The following is a 19947-nucleotide window of genomic DNA, read 5'->3' as shown; positions in this document are numbered from 1 at the left end:
GTTCAAACCCGGCTCGAGGAAAGTTTTTTTTTTTACATTTTTATAACACTTATTAAATTAATATGAAAATAATACTTAAAAAGTGATTTTTTTTTACTTTTGTGCAGATAAGTTGTTGTAGTACTTATGCCCTTGTACTCCATAATATAGGGTTCATTTTGTTCCCCTTGTACTTCATGATATAAACTGTGACCAACTTAAAACAACTGTCTAGGATAGCGCGTAAAACAGCTGGCTAGAGTAGCGCGCGGAAAAACGTACTTCCGGGAGTATTACTCTCCCGAGCGGGTCGTGTTTTGTTCCCCTTGTACTTCATGATATAAATTTTGTGACCAACTTAAAACAACTGGCTAGGATAGCGCGTAAAACAGCTGTCTAGAGTAGCGCGCGGAAAAACGTACTTCCGGGAGTATTACTCTCCCGAGCGGGTCGTTGAGTTTTCTGTGTCGGTATGTTTCGACCTGTGCTCGACGAAATCCTGGGTAGATTAAATGATAGATTTACAAACAACAAAAAAATTCATATTTGATGCTTGTCTTGAATCTCGTAGATTTACTGATTTACTAAATGAGGGTATTCCAGACAGTGCTTTGCAGGAGATAACTGAAAAATGTCTAGCTGAGCATAAATAATTTGAAATCTGAATTGTATTTTGCTAAAAGTTTTTTAAAAATCCAGAAAATTCTGCCAACTACTGTGATAAAACAAATAATAGACTGTACTAATATACAACCCGACGTAGATGTTGCAGAATGCGACAGTTCTACTGAGTGTAGTGCCTTGGAGGGTGAAAGTGATCCTGAGGAATGTATTACCTCTTTTCAGAAGGCCAGGCTTATAAGATGTGCAACGAAAATCGTGTTACTTGTGTTGCTGCAGTTTGCTACTAAGATATAACATGCATGTTTCTACTTTCCAAACACTGTTTACTGTATACAAAACTCTTTCAGTTACTCAAGTATGGTGTGAGCGGGCATTTAGTTAAGTTAATTAAAACTAGTAGGCGTTCGTCTTTGTCAAATCATATTCTGGAATCATTTATGTTTATGGGCATTGAAAGGGATGTTCTGCAAAAAAATATCTAATGATGAAATTGGGAAATCATCTGTTTTTAGAAAAATGCTGCTGTAAAAGTTAGATAAATGAACCTCATTACTCACGTATTTTTAAGAATTGCAAAACGTATCAAAAACATAACTGACAAATGCGTTATCACCTCTGTGTTGTCAATAAATATGCGAATTTTTACATCAAAAGTTAATGCTGTTCGTTCCGTTTTTTTCTTTCTTGATTTTGAGAGGGTGATTCCTAACTCCCGTTAGTAGAAAAAACATTTTAGGCCGTAATGCTAATATATTATAGTAATGTTCTAATTTAATTAGTGTTTAAGAAGTCAACAAGAAATTATTTATCAAATTCAGCGTGCTTTATCAGAAATGTTTCAAAACCGTTTCTCTAAACTTTCTCCGCCTTATGCAGAGTCGTTTTGACATGTGATTAGTGCCATACTAAATTCCTGGCTACTGCAGGAAACATAATTGTTAGTCTAACTCTCTAGTATGGCACTAATCATGCTTCAAAACGACTCTGCACAAGGGCCTCTGTTTTCGAAATGTTACTCTCTTTTTTCTTACTTCCATAATTGGGTGGTTACTCAATGTTCTTCATTATATATCATGTAAACAAATCTACAAAGATACACCATTATATTCCGCATTAAAATCAAGTTTAATTTATTCACTCATTTGCATGAACCATTGACGAAAATTAAATTTCTCATAATTTTGAAGATAGAATTGTATCATATTCAGATCTCTTTCAATATAAACAGTCGCTGCTTTGAAGGTATATGTACGATTCATTGCAAAGATTTTCAGACTGTAGAAAATAAAGAAAGCGAAATAATACTTGGCTATAGATATGCATACACTACTTTACATTTCATAGGAGGCGGGGTTTAGATATCCAAGTCTCCAGCTAAGGGTTCATTCCAGACTCCAGACCAACTCGATATTCATCAAGGTCCTTAAGCATCATTCTCCAGGTAGGCCCTTGTACTCCCAGTGCGCTTCTGAGCACACATCACCTAGCGGTTGACATTTATCGGACGAAATTGAAACTTAAAGTGCGTGATCCTTTTTGATAGCTACCTAAGTTCATTTTACGCCTGAACTTGATTATTAAAAGTGACATGCTGAGTTTAAAGATTCTTGACAATCGAAGAACTACGGAACTACATACCCATTTTGTTAGGCGCACAGTTGCGCCTTCTTAAATTATGTTCTTAGTAAATAAATAAATACTTTTTTTTTGCTATATTTTATTCAATTGATACTGAAAACATAAATTACAAAAATAAACGAGTGTAAATTATGAACACATTTGTTAATGTCACATCAGTTGTGTAGATAAACAAGCACAACGTAAGATTTTATTACAGCTGTATGTAACATTGAAAACAATAATATTAAAAAAAAAAAAAAAAAAAAAAAAAGTTAAGCAAATGACCTTATACCATCTACTATACACTCATACGTAGTACATACTTTCGTAATTTTATCTACATTAGAAGTTGTACCAAAAAAAAGCTGTCTTCAAAAACAGTCACATAATAATTTTCTATTTAATTTTTTTCTACAGTAATTCTGACCTTTAGTAAAACGTTAATTTATTAAGCAGTTTTTACCTTTTCTTCTGCGAATTATGGACAACCGATATTAACTTTACAATACTAAAATCCTCATTTTTCAAAATACGTTTTATTCTTTTTTTCTTCACCTATTTTTCTTATAATGGAAGACAGTGCAGTAGCTGCTTAAATTGAATACCAACAAATTTATTAACGTAAAGTAGTAGCATCCGATTTCTCTCTCTAACTATTTTCTAAAAATATAAAAATTCTTACTGGACCCACATTTTTACATTTTTCTAGATGTTTTTTTTATCTTTCTTTAAAAAAAGAAAGTTATTTACAACTTTCAGTCACACATGAGCATAATTCAGTTTCTCACTTACATATATATATATATATAGGTAAGACATTACAAATTTATGAATGGAAGAGAAAAAAATTACAAGGGTATGGAACAAAATAGTTGCGTAAATCCAACACACCATACACAGACACACATGTCGTTAATTGTAACATTAGAAAAGGTATCTGCATTAATGATGATAATGGAATATTACATCACATCTTTTATTTGATTTACTTCAATGTTCTTATCAGGTAATTTTCATTACTGCCAGGGATCGTTATGAGGCTTTAAAATGAAGTTTAAGATTCTTTAGCATTTTTTAAGACCATCATATCTGAATAAAATATTTTATCTTTGACAAACTTAATTTTACTTATGCATTTTGCAAAAGTGCCAACAAATGTTTTAGCAAAATAGGAAATGAACGTTCCCCTACCCAAAGCTAGTCAGCTTAAATTCTATTGCGATACTTCAACTTAAAACATTAGTGGTCCGATAGTGTCATATAGGGATTACAAAGTCTATATATAATGGACTAAAGAAATAGAATATGAATTGAGCACTGGGCGATCAATCTTCATTCGTTACTTACAGTGCCGTGGGAGGGGCAATGGCCCCTGGCGCCGAAGGAGGGGGCCGCAAAATTCGGGAGGAAAAAAGTAAAGATATACATAAAATGGAAGGAAAAAAGTAATAAAAAGTGCTCAAGAAAGGAAAAGAAGGGTTTATTTTTGAAATTTTCTTATGCGTCGTGAAAACCATTGTTGTGCTTCGCAAGTGGTCTATTGACCTCTCATATGTACGGGGGCGCCGTCGTATTCTCTCGCCTCAGGCTCTGATTTTCAACGGCACGGCACTGGTTACTTTTTCAATCATGGACCATAGTTTTATATCTATTATTTTCAATGTTTGAAGTTTATACATGCTTACGGAGTAGAAGGAACCCTATTAGGAGAATGTCAACAAAGCAAAGAACCCGGAAGCATGCAATTACGCTTAAATCTGTTCCTTATCTACTTTATTTTTTAAAATTACTTCATTGCTAATTTAGAAATATACTAAAGGAAGAGAATAGAAATATAGAAGTGGACGACAATGTCAAAACAGATATTGCACAATCTACAACAGTATTACAGCTTGAAACATATTTTTTTTTTAAAAATAATAATTTCTAAAAAATCACAAAGAAATGAGCGATGATTGGAAAAATGAAACTAATTCATAAGAAACAGCAATATATGTAATAATGATAGCGGAGTTCGGATAAACCTGAAAAACATTTTCTTCTTTCTCACACTTACTTTCAAAATACAAGAGAAACAATTGAAAAACTGCCCATATATGCATAAAAGCCTTAGAAAGAACGTAAGTATGTTCATTCATGCTAAACTATTACAATTATTTTCTTTTCCTTAAGCCTTGGACGTTTTTAAGTCTTTATTCTAAAAGCTACATAAACATTTTAAACTAACTAGTCGTGTAAAACTCATCTCTTTCTAATAAAAGGAAGGAAAAAAAAAACCGAGTAACTTACACTACCTATCGGAAGAACGAAAATAATATTTACTGGTGATCAAACTTGAAATTAATACAACAAAATAGTACCGTCAGAGACATGAACAATTCTTTAAACGAAAATTTCTACTGCGTTTTTGTCTGATTCATATCCCTCTCGTTCTGCTACACTAGAACTATCTTATGGACTTCTCAAGAAAGCTATCTTTTGTGTTTGAGAAATACAATTCTTGTTTCAAGAATTGTGTTGACTCTGAAAGTAGTCAATTATTTTTTTCTTCTCTGGCTTATTTTTGATCCCATTTGTTGTAATTACAATCACAACTACTCTTAGCAGAATACTTTGGTTTATTAACTGTCAGTATTACGAATACTGATGCTGCGGTTAAAACCGGAGGGAATGCAGAGAAGGCTATTCTGTACTCACACGAACTTACAACAGTTGTTAGGCAACATCACCACAGAATGGTAACGAAAAAAGAAGTTGGTTATATTTTTATAAGCTGAACTTTTTCTTAACTTATATAATTGTCTCAACATGATCACAATAAGAGTAGCTGTTTTCAATTATAATAAAAAGTTATTTTTATACATGAATAACCGCGAACGAGAAAGAGCATTTGTACAAAAAAAACGGAGCTAAATCGAAATTTTCAAAAAGAAAAGTACATATTTAAAAGCAACTATTACTTTTAAAATAATCAAATACAAAAACCTTTCCTATTCTAGAGAACACTAGCAGGGAGTATAGAATATAAAAACTGGCAAGTACTTTTCAAAAAAGGTAAATTGTAACTTTGTTAAAATGACTTTCGTGTAATAATACGCTCCTTTTTCGGTTTATACTTTTATTCATTCCTTTTCCACAGTGCATGAATAAAACCAATGACAAAGTACTATTAAAAAAAAGTAGAAAAAATCAAGAGTAGCGGGAATTAGGAGGAATAAAATACAATAATAAGGACAATTTCAGAATACTGTGGTCCGAAAGACATTCTAGCAGATACGAAAGGAAAACTAGGAAGGAGCAAAAGGAAACGACAACTTGATATTAAAGCCATTATCGACGTCATAATGAAGTGCTTAGGGGAGTACATAATGAATGAACACTTCTCAAACTGTGGCCAATGGCCTGTTAGAGATGTTAACTGTTATGATAATTACTGTACAACTTTCTTGATTATAGAATAAATGTTTAATTAAATTCGACTGTAGTAACTGACAACTACAAAACTTAACTAGTATCGGGATATATAAACGCAACCACTTCAAAACATGAAAAAAGAAAAAAATGTAACTGTCTTTAATGGAGTTGTAATAAACAATAACAGCTGGTATTCTGCCCTTCGAAAAAGACGGTAGAATGTCACGATGTTAAATCCCTGGTGACAGGTGTAATTGACTATCTAATAGAAGAGGTTGTTTAACTAATTTATTAAAATTTGGCAACTAGTGGTATCTTGGGAAAATAGTTTCAACAGAAATTGGACTAAATCAGAAATAAAATATTAATATAAATTAATTTGATTTAAAAACAATAGTATTTTCTCAACTGAAGATTTCGGTGCAAGTTTAAAACACACAAAACATATTAAGAATCAATTTGTTTTACTTTAGCTTCCAAACTTTATGTAAAGGAAGGTTTTAACCCTACAATAGCACCTTTCTTCAGAAGATGTTTTGAGTCTAAAGTAAATTCAATTGATTTTTAACATTTTTTTTTCCAATCCTGAACCAAATAGAGATTTGGAGCTGTCCCCTTCTTGCACCGCGGTCTTCAATTATTCTATTCTGAAATTTGTATTTAAAATGCTGCGGAAATGTTATGATATCGCTTGTGTTGTTACATTGTCTGCAACGCAATCTGATGAATAGTGACAGCCTAGAGCATCATTGCAACATATTCTACAATTGCATTATGTAACCGAAGCATAATATTTGTCTACCTTGTTTGTATCGTATTCAACCATCCTCTATTGCTAACAACTTACAACGCCGATCTGATGTACATTATCATATGGTGCTTTTATTTTTTATTTTATTATTATTATTATTATTTTAATTACAGTTTCCCATCAGAAATGATTCAAAATGGTAGGAAACGGCCGGCTTTTGGCAATGGTAACACTATGATCATCTTACTGGAACAATTCCCAACCATGTCACATACTTTCTCCTTTATCGAAATTTTACAATGCAGAAAGCAGTAGTGTAAAACGGGTATATGATATAAGCTTACAGTTCATTCTATCAATAACGTTAATATGGTGCTATTTTTCATGATAATTTGATAAATCTAACTTTTTTTTTCTTTACAATATCCAAATATCTGTTTGTTTTCGACGAACGTATAATATTTGTCGGGCAACCTACAATAATTCGAACTACAAATAAGGAAGTCACTCTTGCCATTATCAACTTTACCAGAATTTATAGTCTGTACTGGAACATAATATAACGACAACAAAAACACCTGAAGAACATGGAGTTACCATGATTTTTTTTTTAAACGTCGTACAGGAATCCAACGCACAATTACCCTAAAGAGTTAAAGTTTTCATTTTGTATAATATGTAATTATGTATAATAAAAGAATAAAGCCAATGGTGATGGAACTTTGAACACACAGCAAAAATATTTGTTTTTTGTTGCGTTGATCAGCTTATGTACCGGTACCAATATCTAATCCAGAGAGTTAGGTGCCTGATTTTTCCAGTGTTAGTGTTTCAATTTAATATGTCGGTAACTTAATCTACTTCTAGGAGGCATTTGGTCTGACAGACTCACCAGCGGTTCTTGAAAGGTGTCGAAATATTTCTGATAAACAAAATAACAAGAACATGCTAGGTGTGCTGACTTTATTCTTTAATTATGCACCATTAACCTGTTTGTAGGTTCATATTAATTTATATATTTAAGATTCCTTTAAAAGAAAAATAGAGAGAGAAGAAAATTACATATCTACGCTTAGCATCTCGAAGATGCAATGACTTTTATTCTTCTGAAAATATTATTTTGATACAATCAGCACATGATCAACTATTTATCATCACCTTTATACAGATCCAAAATCTTGTTACAAAAAATATTTTATATATTATTTTTCCTTCTAAAGGTTTAATTTCATTATACTCTCTTCTAAATGGTTTTGAATATTTAGTTTCTTGACTGGTATATCTTGCATAACATTTCATTACACATGATTACGAAAATTAAACCGGTACAAAAATGCTCTATTCAATGTGACATGATATAGACCAAAACAGACCAAATGTTTCTACCATATAGGATTATTGTACGTACGATGTAGACGATTAAAGAAAGAAAAAAAAAGTACGGAGAGAAAAAATTGCTTTAATTTCATTACCACGAAACTTGAATTGTACTCGGAAATTTCAAGATACTGAAAACAATTTTTGAAGACTTATTTTTATACATTTCTTATCGTAAGTTATTCAGTAGCTGCACAAATACTTACCTCACTCCACCATTTACGCTGTCAAAATATACTACGCATATTCACGTAATTCGCACAATATATCACATGGTACTCAATAAGAGACGGCTTTATCAGTTACATCATCCTCAAACTAGCAACACTGGAAGCAAATAAATATTTATAAACGTATTTAAAAACATTTAGATATCCAAAAGCTGTGACGAAAGTTGGAAATTGCGACATGATGAAAAAAGCATTCAAATAAAAGATCAGAGCGTTCACCGGCATTTTAAAATGTCCAACATCAATACATTAATATAATCTGTACAAATATGAAATTTTATATTAAAATGGATGGATGTCTGAATAACATACTTATATATAATATTTATAACATATATTAATTAAATTCATATCTCGAAACACTTGACAGACTTTTTACTTGTAGTACACATGCGGTACAACTAAATGAATACAATAATTGTACCAGCTCACTGGTAGATATGCAAATTGCAGCTGTAGCTCATGGAAAAAAATTCCCTCCTTTGTAGATTATTACACCGCTGTAAATGTTTTCAAAAGCACTGCATGGAATTACACAATCTCAGCCCACCAATAAGACGAATACTCTTGGTAAGCGACATCAATATTTCATAAGATGGAAAGAAGATTGGAGATTGAATCAAGAGACTGGCTTTTTCTTTCTTTCTTTTTAAATGTAAAAAGGCATGCTTTTTCTCTCCTGAAATATCCCTCGCGTCTCTTGTGGCTCCTCTAAGCTCACATTCCTGAAAAATCGACGTAATCTGATATTCTAAAATTTTCTTTAAGGTATGTCCTCTGGAGGTAATTGGACTTCGGGATACGGCTCGTTAGCTGATGGGTGAGGAGCGATGACGCCTCCGACCGCTCCTTCCTCTAGTTCAGATCCTAAAAATGCAGGATCAGCAGCTACCGGAGGGACAGGATTGCCAGCGGTCTCCAAAGCCGGATCTGCAGTTGCCTCAGCTAAATTAGTTACAGATTTAGACTTCACACACTGAAACAGAACAAAGAGTAAATGTGATAAATATACAATATAAAATAATGTTAAATATATATATATAATGTATGAATATATCACCAGACAAAACGAATAATGGTTTAGCTTACGAAAGCCATAAACATATACAATGTTCATTTACAACGATAACGTGTATATTTATGCATTTATTCCATATTATTTAATATTCTGGGCAAAGGTGCTATTTCAAAAGGCACTAGACACATTACAGAAGAAGAAAAAAAATTGTCATGAAAATGTTGATTTTGCTGTACATTTTTCGGTTATTAAAGTAGAGGTGTTTGTGTATTGTTTTGTGACGAAATTGATCTCGTTACTAAGGCAACAGTTTGGTTGTTAAATAATTGTACATATATAATTAACATATAGAACAAGCAGATAAGCCATATATAAAAGACGCATATATCAAATTACTGTGAACTAATTAGTATTGTAATCGAAAATATATAACTAATATACACAAGTGAAACTGGTGTGTAATCATTGGAATTATATACAGTGTGTAGTTATATTACAAAGATTAAATATTTAGAACTATGGGCAAAGATATCGTTATACATTCATTCTATGCTGTTTTGATTGTTACTGTTTATGAGATTATGTACTGCTGGTTGTGTGAGCTTAGTTCAGATGTATTAAAAATTTTCTGTCTCTGTAATTCCTAAATTTTCTAATATAATGTTCGATTCCATACAGTCAGTTATGTAAGAGCGTGTTCGGGTTTATGCACAGAAATATTTATTCAAAATCTTTTTTAAATACATGAGTACATTATACAAGATTAGAACAAAGATGCAATCCTGTCAAAAGGTTGTCCAATCACCATCAGCGTCGATGATTGCCTGACACCTGAGAGGCATGCTTTCGACCAAGATCACGGCGTATCCATTTGGCAAGAACTTCTAAATGCGAGGAATTTCTTGCATTAGTTGCTTCAAAGTAAATAATTTTCTTCCATGAACTTGTGCTTGATGTATGCTCACATATTTTCGATAGGATTTGCGTCCTGTGACTGCGAGGGCCAATCAAGTGTCTCGATGCCAGACTGCTTCTTTCACTCAGAACAAAGCTTGTTGCGATGTTTCGGATCGTTGTCCTCCTGCAGGATCCAATCTTCGTTTTTTGAATGAACCAACGTTCAGCAGTGCAACAAAGCTTATAAATTTTAAGCATTTTCGGAACATTTAGGTTGTAGGTAAAAAAGATGCAACTTTCCAAAACTCAATTGTGAAAAGCAGCCCCAAAGATGAATTTTTATTGATGTTTAACAGTCCGCTGCACTAACCTGTTGGTGGAAGATGACCAAGCTCATGGGACGATAACGTGACCCTAAATCGAAGCTTCGTCAGTAAAAATTACATTGCTCCAACCTCGGTCGATACTGTCCTTTGCCCAAGCGAGTCTCTTCTTCATGCGCTTTTCACCTAACAAAGGTTTCTGTATCGAAGTGCGCCATTTGATGCCATGCGCTTGCAGATGGGTTCGTATAGCTACATGAGATATATCAACACTTTTTTTTTTTTTTTTTTTTTGGGTTTCAATTTAGATGCTCCTTGACGCAACATTATGGTCGGATTCCGCAAAAACAAGTTCAGGATCTGCTTTTCGATTTTAGGTATTACTTTGCCTGTCGAGCCACGTTCCGGCAAGTCGTCAACACTTTTTGTCTTTTTATATCGCTCAACCCACTTACGGACAAATGATGTCGACTTCCTCATGTACTTAGCAGCCGCTGCATAAGACAATTTTGGACCTTTTGGGTGATTAAAGAGGAACACAGCCTCGTAGAGCGACGCGTATGCGGCACTCATGGCGATTTACGTGTTTCTCTGGCAAAAATTGAAGGCCAACTGAATCTTTCGTAAAAACGCAACGGTTCCCTCTACTGACTCATTAAAGAATTAGAGCGTATGTGATACCAACGACTAGTTATGCAGTACACGCTTCTACTTAACTGACTGTAGTTTGCTTCAGTTTCCTTTGTATATGGTAGTTTATTTCTACCGCATACAAAGACAGATGGTAATCTTGAAATTAAATGAAATTTTTAAGTTTTACGTCCCACGGTTATGCCGGTTAGGCTAAAGGTGATGATGAGTAATGAATGAAATGGTGGAATGAAGAACGTGGGAGGAAACGGGAGAACCCCGAGAAAACTCACACACACGGTGTTTGTCCACCACAAAGTTCACTTGGCGGGGGCTGGGATCGAACCCGGGACCCCAAGCACCAGAGGTGAACGCTCTACCACTGAGCCACCGCGGCCCCTATGGTAATCTTACCACAAAAGGAGGATTTATCCAATCCTTCGTGGTTACGTGGTTAACATACGCGCCACAGACTCGGAAAATCCGAGTTCGATCCGCGATGAGAGGGCTTATGTGGTTCGGATCCCATGTTAAGCTGTAGGTCCACGTCTCATATTACCTCGATACTGTCAAAGAACACTGAACTCCAAACAAACAACCTGTAAATGATAATTCTCGTTGTCTAAAAGCATCTAAAAGACATAACATCTGTGTATATGTTTTAAGGCACTCCTCACATCATTCTAGGAAGATCCGAAGAAAACTACATGTATGAAATCATGTGATCGTTCAGTTCAAGGTCGTCTATTACGTTTTTACATACATACTACGGACTTTACTACACACAAAATCAGAAGAGAAAAAAATCATACTATCAACATTTAAATTCACTTCGTTATTTTTAATCTACAGGACGAGCAAACTCATTTCATATATCATGTCTTATGTAGCAGGAAGTTTCATACAGATACCTCGAAACTGTATGTCTTTTGGATGTTTTCAGGAACGAGTTTTTATTTACAGTTATTAAATATGCATCCTATCGTATCAGTCTGTAACCATCTGAAGATAAACTCTAGAATCACTATTTTACTTATTGTTATCACTAAGGATTTGTCGAGAAATTGGTGCAAGGCATTTCTGTGAACTGCCAATCTACTGAACTCGCTTTTGAGGTGTCATGTCTATTTCAGGTACCAGTAGGAAATTTATTTAATTAACATCAAGAAACTTTGATAAATCATTTCGTAATTAAAGAAAATCTGGATACTTCATTTATTTACCTTCATAATGAAAAGCTTGGGCAATGAAAAATACTGAATTCCAGTATTGATAAAGAATTTAAAGTTAAGCGAATGAGTTGCGAAAAAATCTGGATTAGATTTAGAAAAGAGCATTTTAACAGAATTGGACTCAATATCGGAAGTGTAACCTCATTTTGTGGAATGAATGTGGCAGCCTTAATTCACTTACTATTAAGGACCATTCATTTACCATATGTTTGCATTTATGCGGATATGAGTAAAAAATTTTGTCCAGATCAGTTTTTCGAAATTCCTTAATTTTCCCAATTTTCTAAGCTCAAATTTATTGTCTTCCTAATTTCATCTATCGTTTTGATAACAACACTTAATGAGGAATGCAGGGACTAAAATATTAGTATGGCAATAGCTCTTGTAGTGAATCGCGTCTGTGATTATGTCCCTTCTGTATCTGTTCTTAGAGGTCTTTCTGCCGAGCTTTGTTATGCTACTGTTTTGTGAACATATTGTCATATTTAAATATTTAAGTGGTTAAATCTAGGCACAACCCTATTCTATTTTTTAAAATTGTCCTTATATGCTTTCAGCATGTCGATCAGGTGAGAAGAACAGATTTCTTGTTAATGTTCATGTGTGAGGTGTGTTCAAAAAGTGTGTACATTATATGAGGTGTGTTCAAAAAGTATCGAACCTTATTTTTTCCCCGCGTAAACCAAAGAAGTGTGGGAGACTTTCTTCAGTGTAGATGTAGAGCGAACACTATGCGCACTCATGATTTTTTTTTTTTTTCCTGCCCGCAGAAAGCGTCAGTCAGCCAAAGAGTGAAGACGTGTAGTGAGCGATCGTTGGATTTCACTTTTTTGTAAAATGACAGAAAAACTTGAGCAGTGATATTGCACCAAATTTTGCCAAAAAGCTTGGCGATATCCAAGCGGAAACCATTCAATCTGAGATACATTCAATTTTGAACGAGAATTTGAACATAAGGAGTGTGTCTGTGAAATTTGACTCAGGTTTTCATCACCAAACATAACATTCCTGTGTGTCGTCAGGCTCCCCGCTCACCTGACATGGTTCCGTGTGACCTTTGGTTATTTCCCAAGCTGAAAATGCAACTAAAAGGGACCCAATTTGAGTCAAGAGAAGACATCATGCAGAATGCGACGGCACGGTTGCTCACCATTCCAAAAACTACGTTACGGAAGTGTTTCCAACAACGGCAGGAGCGCTGGAAGAAGCGTGTGCATTACCACGGAGATTATTTTGAAGAGGATTAATGTTTCGGATTTCCAAATCAATAAATGTATTTTTGCCAACCAAAGATTCGATACTTTTTGAATATACCTCGTATATCAATAGTATAATACACTAATGAAAAACGTGAAATTCCACGTATTTATATCAAAGAGACTTGCCTAGAAGTATGTCCGCATTTTTGGCATTTCAGAATGTAGTAACCCTATCAATAACTTTATAGCACAAATAACAAGCCTACTTACTTGAAAATCAACATGTCTACTTTTAGCTTCTTCTTTCTCCCAAGACATGTGAATAAACGGTCGTTGCACGTAGTTGTATATAACCTCCGCTCTCCCACCAGCTCGCTTCTTGATCTTCTCTTTGTACGTTGGATACCCTTCTATGCCAAGGCGAATCTTCTTAAGGCCACGTTCTTTCATTACTTGTTTCGCTACATCTCGATTTTCAATGTATTTGAAAAACCGATACATGGCAGTGCTATTAACAGCTGGAAAAAAATAAGAGAAAACAACATATTATACTGTACTTTTATAAAGCAGTATATATGGGAAAACCATGATACAATATAAAAGTACGGCATGTAATAAAGATCTTAATTTGGCACGGGCTCACTACATTGTTTGTATCCAGTGTTTTTCAGCTGTCTGTATCCGCTGATTTAACAGCAGTCAAACTTGTCTTTGATCATGTGCTAATAGTCTTGTTACATTGTGTTCGTCTGTACTAACTCGCAAAATGTGTTTACCATGCACAGCAATATAGTTGTATGATTGTTGCCTGCTAGGAGTCTGGCCATGTCAGCATTCAAGAAAATGACATCCTGATACTGCAGTCAACTTTGTCGCGTTAGAAGTGTTGATTTTTAAAATATCACTGACCTTGCCTCGCTCTATACTGTTATTTCATCTAATGAATGTACTTACCGAAAATTGGATTGGAAGTAGAAATTCACATATTGGAAACTACACGAAACTTTTTTGTAGTAGTAGTTGGTATAAAGTATCCTGACGCATTTGTATATCGGGTACATTTATCTGACATTTATATTTTTCAGACTAGACCGTATGTATAAAAGTAATCAAGAAAGTTCTGTCGCTTTTTCACCCACCATGTCACCTAAGACGTACCTGGAAGATCAAATTATTCCCCATCAGCATTGACGACATTCTACCAACGTTCTGGAAGGCTATGGATTCCATTGCGGTAGAACTTCGTGGGCCGTAAAGCGAGCATTCTGCACCTCTATTAGAGATTTGAACTGGCGATGCCAAATGATTTCTCCACTCACATTGAATTGTAATCCCAGTTCCTCACATGTCTGGTCACTGTGCTCAATTGCCGCCTGTAGATTTTCATTTTGTACATGTGTTGGTCTTCCAGCGCGTAGTGGGTCTTCGAATGTTTCGTCACAGTCCTTAAACTTGTTAAACCACCGTTGCACTGTCCACGTAGTCACGACACCCTCACCACAGGCCTAGCATATCTTCCGCCCCGCTGCAGCGGCATTTGATCCCAGTTTGAGCTCTTACAGCACATGCCCTTACGACTGGCGTGTAAGGAGGTCCCATGTTCACTTTGTCCTTACGCAAGTTCACGGTGTAACTGAATTGCCACAACCAGGTATTAGGTTGGATATACCCACACCAACAACTGACCTTCGCCTTACGGATTTAGTATTTAGTTACGAAGTAAGGAATATATAAATCTTTCCACATACACAGTTTGTCTATCTATTTAATATGCATTCTATTAAATCAAGCAGCAACTACACTATAAGAACTTTTGTTAAAACGTTGATAGCGTGTGTAATTTTTTTCAACTATTTTCTGGTAATTAATTAATCAATTTTCTATTCCTTTTTCGGAATTCCAGTTCTTTTGTTCCAAGCTCATTATCAGAGATTAGTACAGTAAAACCTTGTTAATTTGGACTAATCCGGGGTGGGGGTGGATACGCTGACTGAATTAACGAAAGTCCGAATTAACTGAAATAAGCTTAAAAAAGTAAATTAAAACTCTGGTTACAGCAACAAAACACGTCTATTATGATGCACTTACTGAGCATAGGCCAAAATACATATACTATTACTGTACTGCAGTGTGCTATCAATTGTATTATATACATGTGTTGTATTTGCTAACAATGGACAAATACAGTACAGTATTCTTAACCGTTTAGTAGCAATGTGATGAATGCGATTGTTGACATCTAGCTACATTAGAAACTGCATTCTGTCTGTCCAGATTAACGAGGTTTTACTATCTATATATTTTTATACTGTATAGATTTTTTAAAAAGTAGGTTTTGTTGATCCTTTTAATTTTTTAAAATTTAGATCACTTGCACTTGATTTTTGTTAAACGGAATAACTTTTAACTAAAGTTTCTTTTTTAATTGATAAACTAAAGGGGTTTTAGGTTTATTAAGAGATGCTAGAATAACAATGAAATCAGAAGTTTCCTGGTATTTACGTTGTTTCCTGCAAGATCACTCAGCGAATGCTCACAGTTGTTCGTTTTTCTAGTTATGCTGTTATAATTTTATGTCTTCCAATTTTTAATAAATTAGTTATGTGAGCGCTTTCTAGATAGTGATTACACTGTTTTTCACATGACTAAGTTATAAAAACTGTGCATTTAATTTTCACTAGTTGGAATGTGAGTTTTGTTTTGGAGTTATACTTTTTCTCCGTACATCGTGAGAGACAAATGAAACAGACGAGTTTCTGAAAATTTTCACATGATACATACACACGCATGTTATTATTGATTTAGCAATATTACATTCTATAAAACAAGCTGGCTGCCATTATATTTGATTCGTATTGCAACTTTAGCGCATTTTTTAGAATGAAAGATAAGGTAAAACATACAAGAACAAGAAAACATATTTCACAGCAACTACAAGGAAAGCGTACTTACTCTGTGAATATTCCTCTCCCATTTGTGGTGGGTACTCTTCATCCCAATCCACTACATCATCATCCAAAAGAACAACAACATGGCACTCCCTGTCTCCCCGCTGAGCAGAATTCACCATCAGAGGAAGGATAAGTTCTTCCAAAAACACTTCAAACTGTCTACGAGCTCCTTCATTAGATAACTCATGAAGTAATCCACCTGAAATAAATAAGTATATCAAAATAAACTGCATGAACTTACAATGTGTCATATACTACTATTAGCAAGTCAAAACGTGGATTGTAGAAACTTATTATCTTTACACCAGTGAGATACGGAAGTGACACACCCTGATAAAATTCTTTTAACGTCCTACGTTATTATCTATATGTCAACGGAGGATATGAATGTTCTCAATTAATTAACGCATTTCTCATAAATCTGCTTTATTTGTTGAATCTTTAGGTATCAAAAAATTTCTATTTATAATGCAACATGCACGAACGTTATATAATTAACTGTGTAAGGACTCCTTCGTGCCGATTGTATCATATACTTTCAGTATATATATGGGGTGTTAATGAACTATAGCGACAAACTGAAAGAGGTGATTCCTCACATCAAAATAAGAGAAAAAGTTCATATGGACCTATGGCGAAAAGTACATAGTTTCAGAGCTAGGGCTGTCCAAAATCGCGAAAAAGCCAAATTTTAAGAGGCCCTATTTCGAATTCGAAACACTGTGTATGGTGGTCATTATCAGCATAAAGGAAGTCACGCATACGCAATCCAAAAATGCATATTTCATTAATGTTCAATGAGTGTATGGATTATTCCCTACAGAGTGAAATTCCCAGACATGCCATCAACCGAATTTTGAAATATGCTCTGACTTCATGATTGGTCCAAAGTAGGCAAACGATAAGCCTTGATAGCAATGAACACGGAATCCTTTAGTGCGATGTCGGAAGTGTTAAAGATCGTCAGCAGCACAGTCGCTTGTACTCGGGAAAACGCATGCTACGTTTTCCTTCACGCTTATAGGTGATGAAAACGTGAAATATACCGTGACGAAATACATATCATCACACGTTATTGCGAACACAAAGAAGCATGGAGGTGCCAGTTTCTAGCACTTCCGACTTCCCTCCGAAGCACTGGATGTCCATTGTTGTCGAGGTTTACGTCCTGCCTAGTTTGGACCCTTCTTGAAATCAGGGTATATCTGAAAACTCAGTTGAAAACGTATCTGAGAATTACGCACTGTAGGGAATAACCTTTGCACCTATTGACAATTGATGAAATATGCACTTTTGGAGTGTGTATGCCTGACTCCCTTTACGCTGATAAGGACCACCATCTACAGTCTCTGGAATTCGAAATAGGGCTTCTTAAAATTTGGCTTTTTCGCGACTTTGGACAGCTCTATCTCTGAAACTATGCACTTTTCGCCATAGGTTTATATGAACTTTTTCTCTTATTTTGATGTGAGGAATCAGCTCTAAGTTTGTCGCTATAGTTCAGTAACATCCTGTATATATATATATATATATATATCACTATGCAGAAAGAAATTAAGGCACTTTTTAACAGTTATTTTTTAAATTCATATCAAATTCCAGCTGAACAACTTCAGCGAGCGGAGAGCGAAAGAGGAAATATATACATACACCACTAACGCCAAAAATTGTTTGTAACTCTCTGTACGGTTAGGGAAAGATACTAAAAAGACAACTTGATTTTAAAAACTAATTTCGTCAAAGGTGATAATACTTTTCCTTTCAAAGGAAAATATTTCGTTCGAGTTGAAAACATAAGATAGTTTAAATATTTAAAATTCTTTTCTTAAACTTTTCGCACTGCTTTCTTTAGAACTGAAGGTTCTCCGTAATTATCAACTCACACGAGATTTTACAGTCAGGTACTGGAAGGAATAAAAGTACTCAGGCGAACAAAGTTTTGCTCGTGCAGAGATTAGTAGCCATAATCTGTAACTGACATGAAGACACTGTCATACAAACTAGGTATATGAGAAGCATTCTGCACGATGATGCATCAACTAAGGACAATGGAAGATCACTGAAACCAAATAATACCACATTGAATCAGATGAACGTTCTTTTTCTTAATTTAACATGAGACAAGTAAGTGCCCTGAATTATTAATCTAATCATCTGTTAAAGCAATAAAATCAATGTTTATACACAGAAAAAGAGAATAACATTCTGTAATTTACTTCACTGAGATGTTTCAATTTCTCAGTGTCTGCTCTCATTTTCACGCACTTGTCTCTGATACATCATTTGTCACAAACTAAGATCTTGTGCACTTTGTTAATTACCCTTAGCCTTGACGTAAGAAAGTCAATTTTTCTATTGTACATCCATTGTAATAATCGTTTTCTCCTCCCTCGTTTGTTTTTCACTACATCATCTATGACATCCCTAACCAGGGTGGCCACTCATTTGGAATTTCAAAATTCCCTGACTTTTCCAGAAATTTTCCCGGTTTTCCAGAAAATTTCGAGAGATCTAAAATTGGTATATATAGGAACCTTGGGCAACTCAGGGACACGAACCCCTAAATTCCAGTAAAATTATTGCTTTTAATTATTCTTTTGTGATTCCAGGCCCCCGGGCATTTGTCCTCTATTCCCCCTCCCCTGTCGCCGGCCCTGCAAACCCGTAAACCATTATTAAACACAAATCATGTGAGTTATACGGCAAAGAAGTCCACGTGTTAAGAAAAAGAATTACTCGAAAACATGGTATTTTGATCCAGGCCCATAGCTAGGAAATGGCCAATGGAGGTGGAGCCCGCACCCTGCGACAATTCTCAACTCCCTTGACTGAAATTTTTATTTCTTTTTTAAACAAATATATGTTTAAAAGATAAGTAGTCAATAATTCTTAAATTTATTTTCTTGGAAAAACACCATTACAGAATTTACATAAAATCGGTTTAAAATTGCAAAATTCAAATCAAGAAACTGTTCTACTCATTATCTACTTATTATTCGTTAATTTGCAATCAAATATTTCTCCGGATTTAACAACAAATATACAATATCTTCACCAGGTGTGCTTATTGGCAACCTCTGTCATATTGCAGTACAAGGTTATGCTATCGTTCTTTGACGTCACAAATGAATGGAGAGGACAATTATGGAGCTACCTGTATTAAGAAGTAGCGGACTTCGGTCTAGAAAGCCGGCATTAACAACTTTAGGTAGGCCCGGGTCCCAAAGGTTTTGTCGTCCCAGCAGTGGCGTGCGGTGGTTATGCAACCGGGGAACAGGTCGACATAGATGGGAAATATTGTGTAACAAAACAACGGAACTGAAGTAAATGAGCACTATTAAAATGTGCTTTTAAGAAATCAGAAAATTTTTGTTTGAAGCTGATTTTTTTTAGAACAATAGTACATGCAGTAGCGGAATTGGGTGTAAAAACTAGGGGGAGGGGAATGTCATTACTTCAAATTGGTGGCCAAAAGGTCAAATATCTGTAAAAAAGCATGGCCAATTAATCGTGTGGCGCAAAAAGTACTGCCGCCACTGAGTACAAATGCATGTGGAATCCACACAGTTTTTGATTCCACATAGAAATATACGCATTAACCAAAATTCCACACATTTTGTGGAATTCGACACACATTCGGAACTCTTCCGGCAGAAATACTCAACTATCGTTCAGCCTTTATATTAATCACGTGACCACCAA

The 19947-nt window shown here is 34.9% G+C and overlaps 1 protein-coding gene across 1 annotated transcript in view; it reads right to left on the bottom strand.

The window, feature by feature from the left end:
• Positions 1–4780: 4780 nt before the first annotated feature.
• The window catches only part of mri (BTB/POZ domain-containing protein mrityu), a 39888-nt gene continuing 24721 nt past the window's right edge, over positions 4781–19947 (bottom strand). The window contains exons 6-8 of the mRNA XM_081727934.1: positions 16247–16444; positions 13565–13812; positions 4781–8971 (exon numbers count right to left, since the gene is read on the bottom strand). Coding sequence (XP_081584060.1) covers positions 8759–8971; positions 13565–13812; positions 16247–16444 — 659 coding nt within the window. The 3' untranslated portion in view covers positions 4781–8758. The remainder of the gene's footprint in view (positions 8972–13564; positions 13813–16246; positions 16445–19947) is intronic.

This window comes from Thermobia domestica, chromosome 10 (genome assembly GCF_964235325.1).
Source record: "Thermobia domestica chromosome 10, izTheDome1.hap1.1, whole genome shotgun sequence".
Lineage (NCBI taxonomy): Eukaryota > Metazoa > Arthropoda > Insecta > Zygentoma > Lepismatidae > Thermobia > Thermobia domestica.
The sequence above is the reverse complement of the archived record's forward strand: the minus strand, read 5'-3'. Positions and strand labels throughout refer to the sequence as shown.